This window comes from Fundulus heteroclitus, chromosome 5 (assembly GCF_011125445.2).
Source record: "Fundulus heteroclitus isolate FHET01 chromosome 5, MU-UCD_Fhet_4.1, whole genome shotgun sequence".
Taxonomy (NCBI): domain Eukaryota; kingdom Metazoa; phylum Chordata; class Actinopteri; order Cyprinodontiformes; family Fundulidae; genus Fundulus; species Fundulus heteroclitus.
In genome coordinates this window covers 43813201-43830881 of record NC_046365.1, presented here as the reverse complement: position 1 = coordinate 43830881, position 17681 = coordinate 43813201, and the positions used below count along the sequence as shown (strand labels likewise).

Genomic DNA, 17681 nt, shown 5'->3' with positions numbered 1-17681 from the left:
CTGGCAGCATTCAGGTAGATCTCACCTGGTAATTAATAAGGTTCTGGCAGCATTCAGGTAGATCTCACCTGTTAATAAGGATCTGGCAGCATTCAGGTAGATCTCACCTGTTAATTAACAAGGTTCTGGCAGCACTCAGGTAGATCTCACCTGGTAATTAATAAGGTTCTGGCAGCATTCAGGTAGATCTCACCTGGTAATTAATAAGGTTCTGGCAGCATTCAGGTAGATCTCACCTGGTAATTAATAAGGTTCTGGCAGCATTCAGGTAGATCTCACCTGTTAATAAGGTTCTGGCAGCATTCAGGTAGATCTCACCTGTTAATAAGGTTCTGGCAGCATTCAGGTAGATCTCACCTGTTAATTAACAAGGTTCTGGCAGCATTCAGGTAGATCTCACCTGGTAATTAATAAGGTTCTGGCAGCATTCAGGTAGATCTCACCTGGTAATTAATAAGGTTCTGGCAGCATTCAGGTAGATCTCACCAGGTAATTAATAAGGTTCTGGCAGCATTCAGGTAGATCTCACCTGTTAATTAATAAGGTTCTGGCAGCATTCAGGTAGATCTCACCTGTTAATTAATAAGGTTCTGGCAGCATTCAGGTAGATCTCACCTGTTAATTAACAAGGTTCTGGCAGCATTCAGGTAGATCTCACCTGTTAACAAGGTTCTGGCAGCATTCAGGTGGATCTCACCTGTTAATTAATAAGGTTCTGGCAGCAGGAGCTGTCCCCTGGGTCCCCTGGGTCCCCCGGTTCCCCTGGGTCCCCTGGGTTCCCCCGGTTCCCCTGGGTCCCCTGGTTCCCCTGGGTCCCCTGGTTCTCCTGGGTCCCCTGGTTGCCCTGGTTGCCCTGGTTCCCTGGTTCCCTGGGTCCCCTGGTTCCCCTGGGTCCCCTGGTTCTCCTGGTCCCCCTGGTTCTCCTGGTTCTCCTGGTTCCCCTGGGTCCCCTGGTTCTCCTGGTCCCCCTGGTTCTCCTGGGTCCCCTGGTTGCCCTGGTTGCCCTGGTCCCCTGGTTCTCCTGGTCCCCCTGGTTCTCCTGGGTCCCCTGGGTCCCCCTGGTTCCCTCTGGTTCCATAGGTTCCCCTAGTTCCATAGGTTCCCCTGGTTCCCCTGGTTCCCCTGGTTCTCCTGGGTCCCCTGGTTCCCCTGGTTCTCCTGGTTCTGGTCAAACGTCTGGTCTCTCCATGTAGGAGGAGGTCTGACGTTCAAGCGGGGGATCTTTGGGAACCTGGGGAAGCAGGAGACGATGATGTCAGCGTGTTACGGGCGTTCTGAGGACCTGGTTCCCCTGGTTGCCCTGGTTCCCCTGGTTCTCCTGGGTCCCCTGGTCCCCCTGGATCCCCTGGTTCCCCTGGGTCCCCTGGTCCCTCTGGTTCTCCTGGTCCCCCTGGATCCCCTGGTTCCCCTGGATCCCCTGGTTGCCCTGGTTCCCCTGGGTCCCCTGGTTCTCCTGGGTCCTCTGGTCCCCCTGGATCCCCTGGTTCCCCTGGGTCCCCTGGTCCCTCTGGGTCCCCTGGTCCCCCTGGATCCCCTGGTTGCCCTGGATCCCCTGGTTGCCCTGGTTCCCCTGGGTCCCCTGGTTCCCCTGGGTCCCCTGGTTCCCCTGGGTCCCCTGGTTCTCCTGGTCCCCCTGGATCCCCTGGTTCCCCTGGATCCCCTGGTTGCCCTGGTTCCCCTGGTTCCCCTGGTTCTCCTGGGTCCCCTGGTCCCCCTGGATCCCCTGGTTCCCCTGGGTCCCCTGGTCCCTCTGGGTCCCCTGGTCCCCCTGGATCCCCTGGTTGGCCTGGATCCCCTGGTTGCCCTGGTTCCCCTGGGTCCCCTGGTTCCCCTGGTTCTCCTGGTTCTGGTCAAACGTCTGGTCTCTCCATGTAGGAGGAGGTCTGACGTTCAAGCGGGGGATCTTTGGGAACCTGGGGAAGCAGGAGACGATGATGTCAGCGTGTTACGGGCGTTCTGAGGACCTGGTCTTCTCTGGATCCACCAGTGGAGACGTCTACATCTGGAAGGACACGACGCTGCTGAAGACCATCAAGGCCCACGACGGCCCCGTGTTCGCCATGTGCTCCCTGGACAAGGTTACCTCTTCATCCACTCATCCGTTCATCCGTTCATCTGTTCATCAGTTCTTCTGTTCATCCGTTCATCTGTTCATCCGTTCATCTGTTCATCCGTTCATCAGTTCTTCTGTTCATCCGTTCATCCGTTCATCTGTTCATTTCTTCTTCTGTTCATCCGTTCATCCACTCATCCGTCTGTTCATCCGTTCACCCGTTCATTTCTTCGTCTATTCATCTGTTCATTCATCCATCCATCATCCATCCATCATCCATCCACCATCCATCATCCATCCATCATCCATCCATCCATCCATCATCCATCCATCATCCATCCATCATCCATCCATCATCCATCCATCCATCCATCCATCATCCATCCATCATCCATCCATCCATCATCCATCCATCCATCCATCATCCATCCATCATCCATCCATCCATCATCCATCATCCATCCATCCATCCATCATCCATCCATCCATCCATCCATCATCCATCCATCCATCCATCCATCCATCATCCATCCATCCATCATCCATCCATCATCCATCCATCCATCCATCCATCATCCTCCATCATCCATCCATCATCCATCCATCATCCATCCATCCATCATCCATCCATCCATCATCCATCCATCATCCATCCATCCATCCATCCATCCATCCATCCATCCATCATCCATCCATCCATCCATCCATCCATCCATCATCCATCCATCCATCCATCCATCCATCCATCCATCCATCATCCATCCATCACAGACCAGGAATCTTCTCTCAGCTTCAGACTTCAGGCGGGTTTTTAACACCAAGCAGCACGGAGGTTTTATTATTTTATTTTATGTTTTATTTTCCTGTGGGCTGTTGTTATGTTTTGATGTGATTCTACTGTTTAAATCAGAATTTTATTTCTATGGTCCTTTCTGGCAAAGGTCCACGGGCCAGAATCAGAACCTGGGCCTTTAATGTCTGCATTAACACGTTTCTCTGGTTCCTGAACGTCTGCGCTGCAGAAATAACGTTGTGATGCGTTCACTGTCAGGGTTTCGTGACCGGGGGGAAGGACGGCACCGTGGAGCTGTGGGACGACATGTTTGAGCGATGTCTGAAGACCTACGCCATCAAGCGGGCGGCGCTCTCCCCGTCCTCCAAAGGTTCGCTCCCCCCCCTCGGCGCCGGCGCCGCCTCACGGCTCCGCCTCACGGCGCCGCCTCACGGCTCCTGTCCTCCTCACCAGGTCTGCTGCTGGAGGACAACCCGTCCATCAGGGCCATCACTCTGGGCCACGGCCACATCCTGCTCGGGACCAAGAACGGAGAAATCCTGGAGATCGACAAGAGCGGCCCGATGACGCTGCTGGTTCAGGTGAGGCGGCGCTGCGAGCACCTGGACCAGAACCAGGTCCGTTTAAAACCAGCGAAGGTCCGCGGTCGCCCTGCAGCTCCAGAACCGGCGCTCTGCAGACAGAACAACTCGTTTTACACGTGTCCTCCTGCTGCTGCGTCCTACCTGTGCTCTCCGTCTCACCTGTGGCTCTGTGTGCTCAGGGCCACATGGAGGGGGAGGTGTGGGGGCTGGCGGCTCACCCTCTACTTCCTGTCTGCGCCACCGTCAGCGATGATAAAACTCTGAGGATCTGGGAGCTGTCGGCCAACCACAGGATGGTCGCCGTCAGGAAGCTGAAGAAAGGTGAGCCCTGCAGGTGAAGGCAGCTTTCTGCGCGTCTCACCTGTTTAGCATGTGCTGCCTGTGTCACCTGGCAGGTGGGCGGTGCTGCACCTTCTCTCCGGACGGCAAAGCTCTGGCGGTCGGTCTGAACGACGGCAGCTTCATGGTGGTGAACGCCGACACGCTGGAGGACATGGTGACCTTCCACCACCGCAGGGAGCTCATCTCAGATATCCGCTTCTCCTTAGGTACCTGAACTCACCGCTCAGGTGTGACAGGTGGAGCAGGCAGGCCCTAACGTGCCAGGTGTGTTTCACAGATGCAGGGAAGTACCTGGCTGTGGCGTCCCATGATTCCTTCGTGGACATCTACAACATCCTGACCAGCAAGCGAGTCGGGATCTGCAAAGGAGCCGGAAGCTGCATCACGCACATCGACTGGGACTCCAGAGGTGAACCCGCCGGTTCCGCTGCTACCTGAACCCAAACACGTAGAACCGAAAAACCTGCAGCATCCCTGATCCAGCAGAACCAGCAGAACCTCCTTCAGAACCAGTGCTTTAACTCATTTCAGTCAGGTCTGGACTTTGACTAGACCATTTGCACCCAGGTGTGCTGCTGTGTTTGGATCATTGTTCTGATGAAGATCTCGTGTGCACCGAGCTTCAGCTTTTGGACCGAGACGCAGATTTTACTCTAGAATGCTTTCCTGAGGAGATCATGGTCCGTGAGACTGAAAGGTGCCCAAAACGAGCCCAGATCATCATCCCTCCACCGCCGTGCCTAGCAGTCGCTATGAGGTGTTTGAGCTGATCTGCTGTGTCTGGTTCTGACCATGGTGGTTCTGGTCCATGGTGGTTCTGACCATGGTGGTTCTGGTCCATGGTGGTTCTGGTCCAGAGGACATTGTCCAAGAACTCTGGTCCTTTATCCAGATGCAGTCCTGCTGCCATCTTGGTTCTGGAGAGAAGAGACTTTCTCCTTCAGCCCTCCAAGCAGCCAGACTGACTGAGGCCTGTAGAGTCTGAGGTGGAGCTCCTGGGGTTCTGCTCCTTTCTCTGAGCTTCCAGCTTCGTGTGTCATCTGCCTCCACCCACTGGGGCTTAGAGAAGACAGAGCAGAGACACAGAAAGCACAGAAGCTCACATTGACCCAGGAGTACTTTCTATATTAGAGAAGACAGAGCAGAGACACAGAAAGCACAGAAGCTCACATTGACCCAGGAGTACTTTCTATGTTAGAGAAGACAGAGCAGAGACACAGAAAGCTCAGAAGCTCACATTGACCCAGGAGTACTTTCTATGGTAGAGAAGACAGAGCAGAGACACAGAAAGCTCAGAAGCTCACATTGACCCAGGAGTACTTTCTATGTTAGATGGTAATAGAGGATGATCTGCCTCCTCTGATGATGTTACAGCTAACAGAACACCAGACCAGGTGTACCTTCTATGAAGAGAAAATTACAGAGAACAAAAAGTTAAAAGCTGAAATAACAACAAACAATGCAGATTGGAGAGCAGTAGGAGAACTCAGCAGAGAGAGAGAAATAGACCCTGATGTCCTCCAGCAGCCTAAGCCTATAGCAGCATAACTATAGAGGTAGCTCAGGGTAACATGAGCCACTCTGACTAGAAGCTTTGTCACAAAGGAAAGTTTTAAGATTAGTCTTAAAAGTAGACGGGGTGTCTGCCTCACGGACCAAAACTGGGAGATGGTTCCACAGGAGAGGAGCCTGATAGCTAAAGGATCTGCCTCCCATTCTACTTTTAGAGACCCTAGGAACCACCAGCAGACCTGCAGTCTGAGGTTCTGTTAGGAACATACGGGGTAATCAGATGTCCCACATGTTGGGACATCATGGAGGACGTTGCTGCTCTGGAACCTCTGCGTCTCCAGAGGAGCAACGTCTCCAAACTCCTGCTGTCATGGAGATGCTCTCGCTGATCAACCTGCTGCTGCTGGATGATGCGTTCCCTCTGAGATCTGGAAACAGTAACATGGACTCACAGCTTCTCCATTTTGGTTCAGTTTTTGTGAAACAAATAAATTCTGGGTGTAATGGGTCGTGTTGCTGGATTTTCACCTGCTGAGGAACATCTTCCACGATGTTTGCCTTCCCCAGCAGAGGGACGATACTCAGCGGAGCTCTCGCTGATCCTCACCTTCCTGATTTTCCCTGCAGGCAAACTTCTGCAGGTGAACACCGGCGCTAAGGAGCAGCTTTTCTTTGAAGCTCCACGAGGACGCAAACAGAACATCAGCGTTCCTGAGGTCAGAGAACGCGTCTCGTTGTCTTCTCACAGGTGTTTGTCCCAGAGATTAAAACGCTGTCTGTGTCCAGTTTGAGAAGCTGGACTGGGCCACCTGGACGTCTGTCCTGGGTCCCACCTGTGAAGGAATATGGCCGTCCTTCAGCTTTGTGAACGCCGCCTCGCTCACCAGAGATCGCAAACTTCTGGCCACAGGAGACGACTTCGGCTTCGTCAAACTCTTCAGCTTCCCGTCCCGGGTCAGACCAGAATCAGAGTCCACATCTGGAGGTTCTCCAGCGTTCCTGCTTCTCCTCAGTGATCTCTGTTCCTCTCTTTAATCTCCCCCTCCAGGGTCAGTTTGCTAAGTTCAAGAAGTACGTGGGTCACAGCACCAACGTGACCAACGTGCGCTGGTCCAACGACGACGCCATGCTGCTGTCTGTGGGCGGCGCCGACACGGCCCTGATGATCTGGACCAGGGAGCCTCCGGGCCACAAGGAGAGCAAAGCTGTGGACAGCGAGGAGTCTGACGATGACCCTGAGGAGGACGGAGGTAACGAGCCCAGAAGGTTCTCCGGTTCCCCTCCCAGACTGCTGGGTCGCTCCAGGTTCTGGAGATCAGTTATGAGAATGGAGAAGTCCTGGAGGAATCAGTATTTCTACTGTATTTCTCATTTATTTTGACATTAACAACACATAACCAGTCAACCAGAACAATCAGAACCCTCAGAGATTTGTACCTGCTTATGTTTTTTAAATATACCAGAGATAAAAACCCAGGTTAGAGAGTCTAAAGCCGCTTAGATTCTTGCTTTTGGTCATTTTTCCTCTTGAGACATGTCCACACCCCCCACACCTCCAGATGGGTCCAGATAAGGAGTTATGATTTCCAGGGAAGTGTGATCAGTCTTTTCTCCTGAGCGTTGCTGTGTGTGCTGTGTTAGGATTACACTAATTAAACTGACTGCTGTAACACAGTAAATTAGTTGTTGTCAGGCTTTACAGGCGGACTGCCAGATTCACTCCAAGGTCTTTTCCAGGTTTCCACTTTAACACTCAAGTCTTCTGGGGAGTTTAGAAGTATAATTGTATAAAACTCTCCAACTGCACCAGCTTTGCAGAACATTTCTTTAAGATGGCAGTTTGGTGGCTTGGTAAATTCATCCTTCTTTGTGCTGATATAGCTTCTCACCTGAAGGTAGATGAAGAAGTATTTCTAAATGTTTCAGTTGTTAAAAAGGCATCATGTAAACTGGACCTGTTATAAATCTTTATCCCAGAGTCTGAACATGGAGTAAAGTCCTGCCTCTTTACGTCATACCATACTTTGATCATGTCTTTAATTACTGAATTAAAGCAATGTGGTAACTGACTCAGAGAAATTATATAAAGGTAAAGGTGGGCTTACTGAACCAGATTCCATTTCTGACCACTGGGGGGAGGGGGGGGGGGGCATCTTTGGCAGTAATACCAGGCTGTGTTCGCACACCCTAGTCCTACTTTATTGTAAGGACCGATGTTCTAACCCTGCCATAAGAATTAATTTCCTAAAATTACTGAACCAGTTAGCGGCAGGAGAACATCCTGAAAAACATTCAGTATTTTGGACGTATATTCATCCTGTAGCTGTGAAACCTACCAATCAGTGTAGAGGGGGAGGGGCATCTGTATATTTATATTCTCAGGCTTTTCATTTGTTAAACTTTCATAGTTCTTATTGACAATCATATCTAAATTTGATAGTCAACCTCCAGGAGATATTTCCTTTTCAACTCGTAGTTAAAGATTCAGATTAGTTTATGCTATACCCAGAAATATGACCATACTCCTTAATTAAATCAAGCAATGCTGGAATAGATCTTTTTAAGTTTGAAATGATCAGGATTACGTCGTCTGCATATAATGAAAGTCTGTGCTCTGCTTGTCTAATTTTAAAGCCTGTTGTGGATTGATGGGACCTTACAGTAATGCTACAGTAATTAAAGGAGACAGAGAAGTGCAGGTTCTGATTTAACACAGAGGCCATGAATGATGATTAAAGGTTCCTCACAGCTCCATCTTTTACCTGAGTACCCAGGGCCAACTCACCCCCCTGAGTAGATTAGCCTGAAGAACCTGAACTTGGTGGATCTTTGCTTTTTTAGGGTACGACAGTGATGTGGCTCGGGAGAAGGTGGTGGACTACGTCACAAAGATCTACTCTGTGAGCATCAGGAACATGTCGGGAACCAAACCCCATCTGCAGCACAGAGACGTTCCTCTGGAGGAGAGGTAACCTGAAGGCCTCCTCAGACCCCTGCAGGAGTTCAGCCGCGGTCCGCCGCTAACGCGCTCTTCCTCTTCAGGCCTCCTGTAAGCCGAGCCGTGCCGCTGCCCGACAAGCTGCTGAAGGACAACGTGACCAAGAAGAAGAAGGTGGTGGAGGTCAGCATCACGAGGCGCCGGCTGGATGACGCCCGCCATGTGCTGCGCCACGCTAACCGCTAACCGCTAACTGCTAACCGCTAACTGCTAACCGCTAACTGCTAACCGCTAACTGCTAACCGCTGTCTGCTAACCGCTAACTGCTAACCGCTAACTGCTAACTGCTGTCTGCTAACTGCTAACCGCTAACTGCTAACCGCTAACTGCTAACCGCTAACCGCTAACTGCTAACCGCTAACTGCTAACCGCTAACCGCTAACCGCTAACTGCTGTCTGCTAACTGCTAACCGCTAACTGCTAACCGCTAACTGCTAACCGCTGTCTGCTAACTGCTAACCGCTAACTGCTAACCGCTAACTGCTAACCGCTAACTGCTAACCGCTGTCTGCTAACTGCTAACCGCTAACCGCTAACTGCTAACCGCTGTCTGCTAACTGCTAACCGCTAACTGCTAACCGCTAACTGCTAACCGCTGTCTGCTAACTGCTAACCGCTGTCTGCTAACTGCTAACTGCTAACCGCTGTCTGCGTCCGTTAGGAGCTGCTGCTGGAGCACGTCTTCGGCTACAGAGGCTTCGACTGCCGCAACAACCTGCACTACCTCAACGACGGCGCCGACATCATCTTCCACACCGCCGCCGCCGTGGTCATCCAGAACCTGTCCGCAGGTGAGTAGAACCGGCAGGTCCGGTGGGCCGCTGGCCGGCGCCGCTCTGAGGTCACCCTGCTGCTTCTGGCCTGACAGGAACTCAGAGCTTCTACCTGGAACACACCGACGACATCCTGTGTCTGACCGTCAACCAGCATCCAAAGTACCAGAACATCATCGCCACCGGACAGATCGGTAAGCCCAGAACCAGAACCAGAACCCTGCTCCGCCGTGTGGTCTCAGCTGCAGTCAGGAAGCAGATAGTCGCTCTCAGTACCTTTAACTCTGGCAGAGTTTCTGCAACCCTGAACCTCTTAGATCAGGCCTGGTGGTCCGTTTCCATCAGTCAGAGTAACGGCACCAAGACCTGCTGGTCCCGTCAGAACCAGAACCAGAATCAGGCCCGACAACCATCAGAAGACAAAGTCAGTAAAAGGCAGCGATGTCTTCTCTTATTTGGTCTGAGGTCGTGTTTCTGAACCGGGTTCTGTTGGATCCGGCTCCTTCAGGGTGGATTCTTCATGGACCCTTTAGATCAGGTTCTTTCAGACTCTTTCTGGTCTGTTCTGGAGTCAAAGCTCAGGATGGTCCCTGCAGTGGAGGTCCAGCAGGATCAGCTGGTCTGTGTGAACGGGCCTTACCTGCGGAGCTGTCAGACCGGCTGGTTGTCAGATCTAGAATCTGCACATATCAAAGTCTTTAGATGAAGCTGCAGGAACGGAGAACCGGAGAACCGGAGAACCGGAGAACCGGGGCTCGTCCAGCCTTTGGTCCCAGACTTTCTCTCCTGGACGGGCGGCTGGTTTACTGCAGACCTCCAGAGGGAGCCAGGTGTGCAGCACCTGCTCGTTTTCTTCCTACTTCCAGAGATTTGTTGTGTTTCAGGTACAGCAGAACCTTAGAGTCACTGCCAGAGGTTCTAGTCAGGCTGCAGGTTCTTAGCGCCGCTGCACGTTGCTTTCATGCATGACTGGCTGCTTTTGGCCCATCACTCCTTTGTTCTCTTCCACTGCTTCCTCATCGCCATCGCCTCACCTCCAGGTGACGTCTCTGACCTCCCAGGTAAGCCGCCGTCACCTTATCCTCCGCGCTCATCCCTGCCCCGTTCACATGGTTCTGTTTGCTGTGTAATGCTGTCGGTGCGTAGAGTCCGAAGTGTCCGGTGAGTATCAGCAGTCAGGGTCCGGTCTGGGTCCCACCTGTGTTCTGATGTGGACTCACAGAAAACACTTTCTGCAGAACGTGGCAGAACGTGGCAGAACGTGGCAGAACAGCAGACTGATCCGTTTCAGGCGCCACGAGCAGCAAAGGGCAGATTTAGTTTTGGACCAGGAGAACACGAACGACACGTTTGTGTTCTAGCAAAACAAACTTTTCTGTCTTTCAGATTAATAGTTTTGACCCGTTTGGGGTTCTGTTAGAGGCGAGTCGTGGCGCCGAAGGTTTGGAAGAAAGGTGCAGCAGGACAAGCTGGGATCAAGGAGAGGAGTTCTGGTTCTGGTCCGATAATAAACCCAGGTTATTCTCGGACTCAGCTGCAGGGCTCAGATGATCCGGACTGGTTCTGTTCAAAGAACTGAGCGCAGGCTGGACTTCCAAATGGTTCTGGTTTCTCCACTGAGCTCCAGCCCTCTTCTCACCAGAACCAGTTTCCTGCTGCACCCAGATAACAGAACCCAACCAGAACCAGCGCCTGTGAAGAGTGTTTTCATGTTTGTCCACATTAGAGACATTTGCTGCCAGGAAGTAGCGCCCCCTACCAGCATGTTGAAGTAGCACGCCTGGCTGACTGTCCCTGTGTGGTAGAACTGATCCGGTCCGTTTGACCTGGACTGGATCAGCTGTGTTTCTGCTGTTTGGACCCAGGACATCGGTCCGGTTCTGTTAGCCTTATTGTAACGCCTCAGTTCTCTTTATTTAAAGATTTTACAAACTGCAGCTGCTGCTTCTGTGAAACTGAACCCTCTGAACAACAGTAAGCGCTAAAGAATCTGTTGATGGTTCTGATCCGAGCTGGTGAAGCTTAACTTTTTCCTGCCAGAATGCAACATTTCCTCTTCCTGTTTCCAGTCTACCTGTTACTGCAGGTTCTGTTGCATCCCAGCCGCTCCTCATCCGGCCTTTGTTCCACGGTTCTGGTCCGTCTCCCTGGTTCCGTAAACCTGTGAACCTCCTGTTTGCCGTTTTATTTCCTGCACTGATGCTTGCATGTTAACGGTGTGTTCTGTTTGTGTGATTTGGATCCTTTAGTGGTTTGGTTCCTTAGTTCCTCTCAGAATGTTCTGCTTCCCGTCCAGGGACTGGATCAGTACCCTGCGGTTCTCTGAATTCAGGATTTAGGATTTTGAATACCCAGTCCTGAAGCTTTTAAGCCTCTGATCCATTAAAGCAACACATATTCTTGTTAGGGTTCCAGTGCTGGATTTCCTAAACCCCAGATCCAACCCGGACCGACCCAAACCCGGCTACCACCACATCCCATCATAAACCCTGGACCACATCCACCAGTTACATTCACTCCAGCCGGATCCTAGACCCGTTGCTGCTGCCAGGCGTCTGCAATAATCCTCCCAGTTTTAACACGTCTTTGAGCCAAGTGGCTTCCAGTTTACTCCAGAGAGCAATTTAAATCTCTCTTTCTGACTGGGAAAGCTCCTCACAGCCATGCATGTTAAATCAGAGGACTCCTGCACCGTGTGTCTCTGCCGGGTCCCTGGGGTCCAGTGATAGGGGCCTGCTGATTGTTCCCCATACTAAGACAAAAGAAGACAGAGTGTTCTGGTCGGTCCAGACCTCAGAAATGTCTTCATTTGGACCTCTAATCAGTGCCCTCGGTGGTAAAAAGGCTTTTATATCTTAACGTGCTGTGTAAAAATGCTTTCTAACTTTATATAGTGAAGAGAATTGGCCCAAGCACTGAACCCTGTGGTACTCCACAAGTAACCCTGGAGTGTGAGGATTCATTATTAAAGGAGATGGCTACAAGTTTACGTCCTCCTGGCCAGTAGGTGGCACTCTCACGCTCACTCGCTCTCATTCCAACCTTCAGTTTTACTGATTGCCGCCGGCTGCCAGGTCCTTTGGTTAGCATGAGCAAACGTTTAACTTACCTGTCCAGAAGGAAAGCTGGAACCTCCGTGTGAATTCTGAGCGACGATCACCCTCGCTTTGCTTCTTTTTTGGTCGGCTTGGATCTGAGAAATGTAACACAGAGAAGAAGCCATTCTTCAGCGCTATCACGGAGCTACAATGATCTGCCTTCAACCTCCTATTCCTATCGGTGCAGAGCCGTTCGTGTCGGCATTGGCATTGTAACCAGAAGTAAATATTTATATATTTTGGACCCATCAAAGTTTAACTCTCTGAGCTTCTTTGTCTGTACTGACCTTCTGGGCCCCTTGGGTCCGCTGAACAGCAGTTCCTGTCGGTACTGAGGTCCAGAAGGAAGCTCAGAGGGAACCGGGCTTTCTCTGCTCCTGCCCTTCATTGGTGGAATAACTTCCTCCTGGACGTTAGAGAGGCTGTTTTAATTCTTTGGCTTTTAAAACCAGCAAGACTTAGTTTGACTTTGTTTTGTGTTTAATCTTTTATTTTATATATTCTTGTTCCTTTAATGTATGTTTATAGTTTACAGCTATGTTCAGCACTTTGTTTCAGCCGTAGTTTTAAAGTGCTATAGAAATAAACTTGGTACAGTATGTCAGCACAGGGTCCAAAGTATGAAGGCAAAAGTGGGTTGGTCTTTGTAATTTTTGAGTACAAGAATAATTTTAAAGGCTACACTAAGGTTATCACATTCTGTGTCAACATGGATGTTAAAATCACCCATTATAATAACCTTGTCAGTGTTTATCACCAAATCAGATAAGAAGTCTGACAGCTGATCCAAAAACTGAGTGTAAGGGCCTGGTGGACGATACAAAACAACAAACAGAAGAGGTTTTATTGCTTTGCAGTTTGGATGAGGGAAACTGAGGGTTAAATGTTCAAAAGAACTGTAGTTATTAATTGGCCTGGGACTAATTAATAAATCAGACTGAAAGATGGTTGCCACTCCTCCTCCTCTTCCCACAGATCTGGGAATGTGGAAATTTAAATAATTGGAGGGAGTTGACTCATTTATACTAACGTAGTCCTCTTGGAGCCAGGTTTCTGTGAGACAAAACAAATCAATCTGATTATCAGAAATTAATTAATTCAATTCAATTCAATTCAATTTCATTTATATAGCGCCAAATCATGAAACATGTCATCTCAAGGCACTTTACAAAATCAAGTTCAATCAGATTATACAGATTGGTCAAAAATGTCCTATATAAGGAAACCAGTTGATTGCATCAAAGTCGTAACAAGCAGAATTCACTCCTGGGGAACCGTAGAGCCACAGGGAGAGTCGTCTGCATTGTACATGGCTTTGCTGCAATCCCTCATACTGAGCAAGCATGAAGCAACAGTGGGAAGAAAAACTCCCCATTAACGGGAAGGAAAACCTCCGGCAGAACCGGGCTCAGTATGAACGGTCATCTGCCTCGACCCACTGGGGGTTACAGAAGACAGAAGAGAGACACAACAAGACAGACAAACAAGCACAGAAGCACACATTGATCTAGTAATCTGTTCTACATTAGATGGTAGTAGCGGGTGAGCCGTCTTCTCTGGATAATGTCACAGCTAACAGAACGCCAGACCAGGTGTACCTGCTATGAAGAAAAAGAGAGAGAACAGAAAGTTAAAGCAGAAATGACGACACATAATGCATAATTGAAGAACAGTAGAACTCAATAGAGTGAGAGAAATAGACCCTGATGTCCTCCAGCAGCCTAAGCCTATAGCAGCATAACTATAGAGGTAGCTCAGGGTAACATGAGCCACTCTGACTAGAAGCTTTGTCAAAAAGGAAAGTTTTAAGATTAGTCTTAAAAGTAGACGGGGTGTCTGCCTCACGGACCAAAACTGGGAGTTGGTTCCACAGGAGAGGAGCCTGATAGCTAAAGGATCTGCCTCCCATTCTACTTTTAGAGACTCTAGGAACCACCAGCAGACCTGCAGTCTGAGAGCGAAGTGCTCTGTTAGGAACATACGGGGTAATCAGAGCTCTGATATATGATGGAGTTTGATTATTAAGGGCTTTGTACGTTAGAAGAGATCTAACAGGACAATTCATTAACTAACAAAGTCTTCGGAGGGAGAGACCTTATATTTAATAGACCACATTTAATTGTTTTATTTTTTATTCTAGTTGAGTTGTATCTATTTTAATGAGGTTTCATCTTTTTCTCCTTTTATTTTAGTTTTTAAACTAATCAGAGAAACAGAGGAACCAGGAGAGACAGAACGGTTAGCCGTAGTAGCGCTAACGCTAAGCTAGCAACCCCTGACCACGCTGAGAAAAGCCATATGAAACTCAAAGGGTTAATAAGTTAAAAGTGTCACGGTTAAGAGAAATTAAGAGAATCAACCAGAATAAACAGCTCCACCGTGTACAAGCTAACAGGAAATGATGCGACCCAGTCAAACCCGGGTCATTAATTACCAATATCCTCTGAATCCACGACTTCCATTATCAATATTCCAAAATCAAAGGAAGAAGAAGCTCTACTATGTCGGTCCGGTGGTTCTTTACAAACAGCTTTTCCACCAAGTTTCAGGTCTACTAAGTGATCTTATGTCTCTCTGGGTCTGTGCCGAATTACCTGCTGTTTCACAGGTTCTGAGCTCAGTGGGTTCACTGGTCCTGGTATCTTCTCACAGGCCTGGCTCCGTCCATCCATGTGTGGGATGCCATGACCAAGCAGACTCTCTCCATCCTGCGGTGCTCCCATGCTAAAGGCGTTGGCTACGTCAACTTTAGCGCAACAGGGAAGCTGCTGCTGTCGGTGGGTGTGGAACCTGAGCACACCATCACAGTGTGGAGATGGCAAGAAGGTAAGGTCTGAAGAACAGAGGCTGTGGTAAGAACATGCCTCTGTATCAAGAACCCATTAGTCTGATTTGACTCTGAAACACCTGAGAACACAGAACTGCAGCTTGAATCTTCTGCAACGTCATCATCTGTTGTACCGCTGATAGCCCGGTTCTCCTCCTCCACGCCAGGAACCAAGGTGACCAGCAAAGGTGGCCATGCTGAGCGGATCTTTGTGGTGGAGTTTAGACCCGACTCTGACACCCAGTTTGTGTCGGTGGGAATCAAACACATCAAGTTCTGGACCCTGGTTGGTGGTTCCCTCATGTATAAGAAAGGTGTGATTGGCTCTGTGGAGGACGGCCACATGCAGACCATGCTGTCTGTTGCTTTTGGTGCCGTAAGTCCTCGTTCTACCTGGTCTATACATGTCTGCCAAGTTTTAGTTACTTGATTTAGTCTCTGAGTGAATCAATGTTTCCCTTTTAGAACAACTTGACGTTCACTGGTGCAATAAACGGAGACGTGTACGTCTGGAGGGAACACTTCCTGGTGCGAGTGGTGGCGAAAGCTCACAGCGGTCCGGTCTTCACCATGTACACCACGCTGAGGGACGGACTCATCGTCACTGGAGGGAAGGAAAGACCGTAAGTACCTTCGCTCACATCTACAGCCCTAGTGGGGCTCTGGTGAAGGTACGACTCCCAATCTGAACCTTATCAAAACGATTGATTTATTCACAAGAACCCTCAGACTAAAAGTGCCTCTTAGTGACGTCATTCTAAGAAAAGCCTTAGAATTTCCCCAATTCTAAGATTATTTATTCTCAGAATAAATAAATAATCCTGATGATAAATAAATCAGGCAAAGCTTGTGCCTGAGCTTTGTGTCTTTAAACACCCCCCAGTGGTGTAAAGCTCAGCTGCCTCTTCAGCCCAAACCTGAATGGTTCTGATGACGGCTCTGGTTCTGCAGATCAGGTCCACAGAGATGTCCTCAGTCCTCAAAATGTAGGAACACGTCAGGCTTGACAAAACCAAAAGATAAGTAACGTGAGATCTGACAGGCTAGCTCCACAGATACAGGAGCTGAAATAACGTGGAGTCATTAATGAGGGCAACAGCAGGTAAGTCGTTAAAACATCTGATGTTTGTTCATTTTCAGGGTGAGGAAACACCGACAACGCTTGGTGCTGTGAGTCCTGCCCAGCTGGATGTCAGTCTGGTAGCTGGTTAGCTGGTTAGCTGGTAGCTGGTTAGCTGGTTAGCTGGTTAGCTGGTTAATGACAGGAGCATCATTCCCTGATCGGATTAAAATGTGTTTGCATTAAAAGGAACACATTTTAATCAGAAAGCTCCGTTTATTTGGGCTGAAAAGCAAATAATCCGACCACGACGTGTGTTTTTAGCACCAAGATTTATTCAAAGCGTCAAAGGAGTGTTTTATTGTCACATCACTCAACGAAGGCAAACTGACAAACAAACTCCTGCTGTCAACTTGTCGCAGCGCAGGAGGTTTTTCAGAAACGTACTCGGTCTGCAGAGGAATGGATTAGTTCTCCATCAGGGTGTTGTTGCTCATTCAGGACTAAAGAGGGGGGAGCTGTGAAGCTGTGGGACCAGGAGATGAAGCGCTGCAGAGCGTTCCAGCTGGAGACGGGTCAGCCGGTGGAGAACGTCCGATCCGTCTGCAGAGGGAAGGTAGGGCCACCTCTCCTCCTCCACAGACCAGAAGGTCCCGTCTTCAAGTCCCGGCCCGTTCTGACGTTCCTCTCTTTGTTGCAGGGTAAAATTCTGGTGGGAACCAAAGATGGTGAGATCATCGAGGTTGGAGAAAAGAACGCTGCTTCCAACACCATGATCAACGGCCACACCAAGGGAGGAATCTGGGGTTTAGCTACTCACCCTTTCAAAGACGTCTTCATCTCTGCCAGTGATGACGGCACCATCCGCATATGGGACCTGGCCGACAAGGTACCGCCCGGCTCCAGGCTGGCTCCAGCTTCATGTGCTCAGACATTAATCCAGGTTTCTCCTGCAGAAACTCCTCAACAAGGTGAGTTTGGGTCACCCTGCCAAATGCACGTCCTACAGCCCCAACGGGGAGATGGTGTCCATCGGCATGGAGAACGGCGAGTTCATCGTGCTGCTGGTGAACTCTCTCACCGTCTGGGGCAAGAAGAGAGACCGCAGCGTCTCCATCCAGGACATCCGGTAAGCTTCCACCACCAAAGCGCTGACCTCCTCTGTGTGGCTTCCCTGAACATCTGAAGCTTCTGTTGGTCCAGGTTCAGCCCAGACAACCGCTTCCTGGCTGTGGGCTCCCTGGACAGCGCTGTGGACTTCTATGACCTCACTCTGGGCCCGTCACTCAACCGCATCGGCTACTGTAAGGACATCCCCGGCTTCGTCATCCACATCGACTTCTCTGCGGACAGCAAACACATCCAGGTGATGCGGCTGAAGCTTCTCTGACGTCCCGTTTGATCCCAGCTGCTCACCTGTCCACCTTGACTCCAGGTGTCCAGCAGCACCTACACTCGCCAGGTCCACCAGGTCCCCTCAGGGAAGATGGTCACCGAGCCGCCCGTCGTTGAACGCCTCACCTGGGCAACCTGGACCAGGTGAGCCTGGCACTAATGTTGGATCAGTAATGGTTCTGTCCGTCTGACCCGGTTCTGGTCCAGATCTGAGGGTATAACACCAACGGCTTTTCCTAAAGGGAA

The 17681-nt window shown here is 50.1% G+C and overlaps 1 protein-coding gene across 1 annotated transcript in view; it reads left to right on the top strand.

Moving 5' to 3' along the window:
- LOC105920164 (echinoderm microtubule-associated protein-like 6) overlaps positions 1 to 17681 on the top strand; it is a 40724-nt gene that overhangs the window by 21387 nt on the left and 1656 nt on the right. Inside the window, 23 exon segments of the mRNA XM_036137704.1 lie at positions 1876 to 2078; positions 3105 to 3216; positions 3300 to 3427; positions 3610 to 3763; positions 3766 to 3978; positions 4050 to 4181; positions 5912 to 6000; positions 6071 to 6238; positions 6333 to 6534; positions 8126 to 8252; positions 8327 to 8405; positions 8944 to 9073; positions 9151 to 9249; positions 10096 to 10116; positions 10202 to 10216; positions 14806 to 14979; positions 15148 to 15356; positions 15446 to 15603; positions 16542 to 16656; positions 16741 to 16929; positions 16997 to 17169; positions 17244 to 17406; positions 17476 to 17579. Of these exon segments, the coding sequence (XP_035993597.1) occupies positions 1876 to 2078; positions 3105 to 3216; positions 3300 to 3427; positions 3610 to 3763; positions 3766 to 3978; positions 4050 to 4181; positions 5912 to 6000; positions 6071 to 6238; positions 6333 to 6534; positions 8126 to 8252; positions 8327 to 8405; positions 8944 to 9073; positions 9151 to 9249; positions 10096 to 10116; positions 10202 to 10216; positions 14806 to 14979; positions 15148 to 15356; positions 15446 to 15603; positions 16542 to 16656; positions 16741 to 16929; positions 16997 to 17169; positions 17244 to 17406; positions 17476 to 17579 (3157 nt within the window).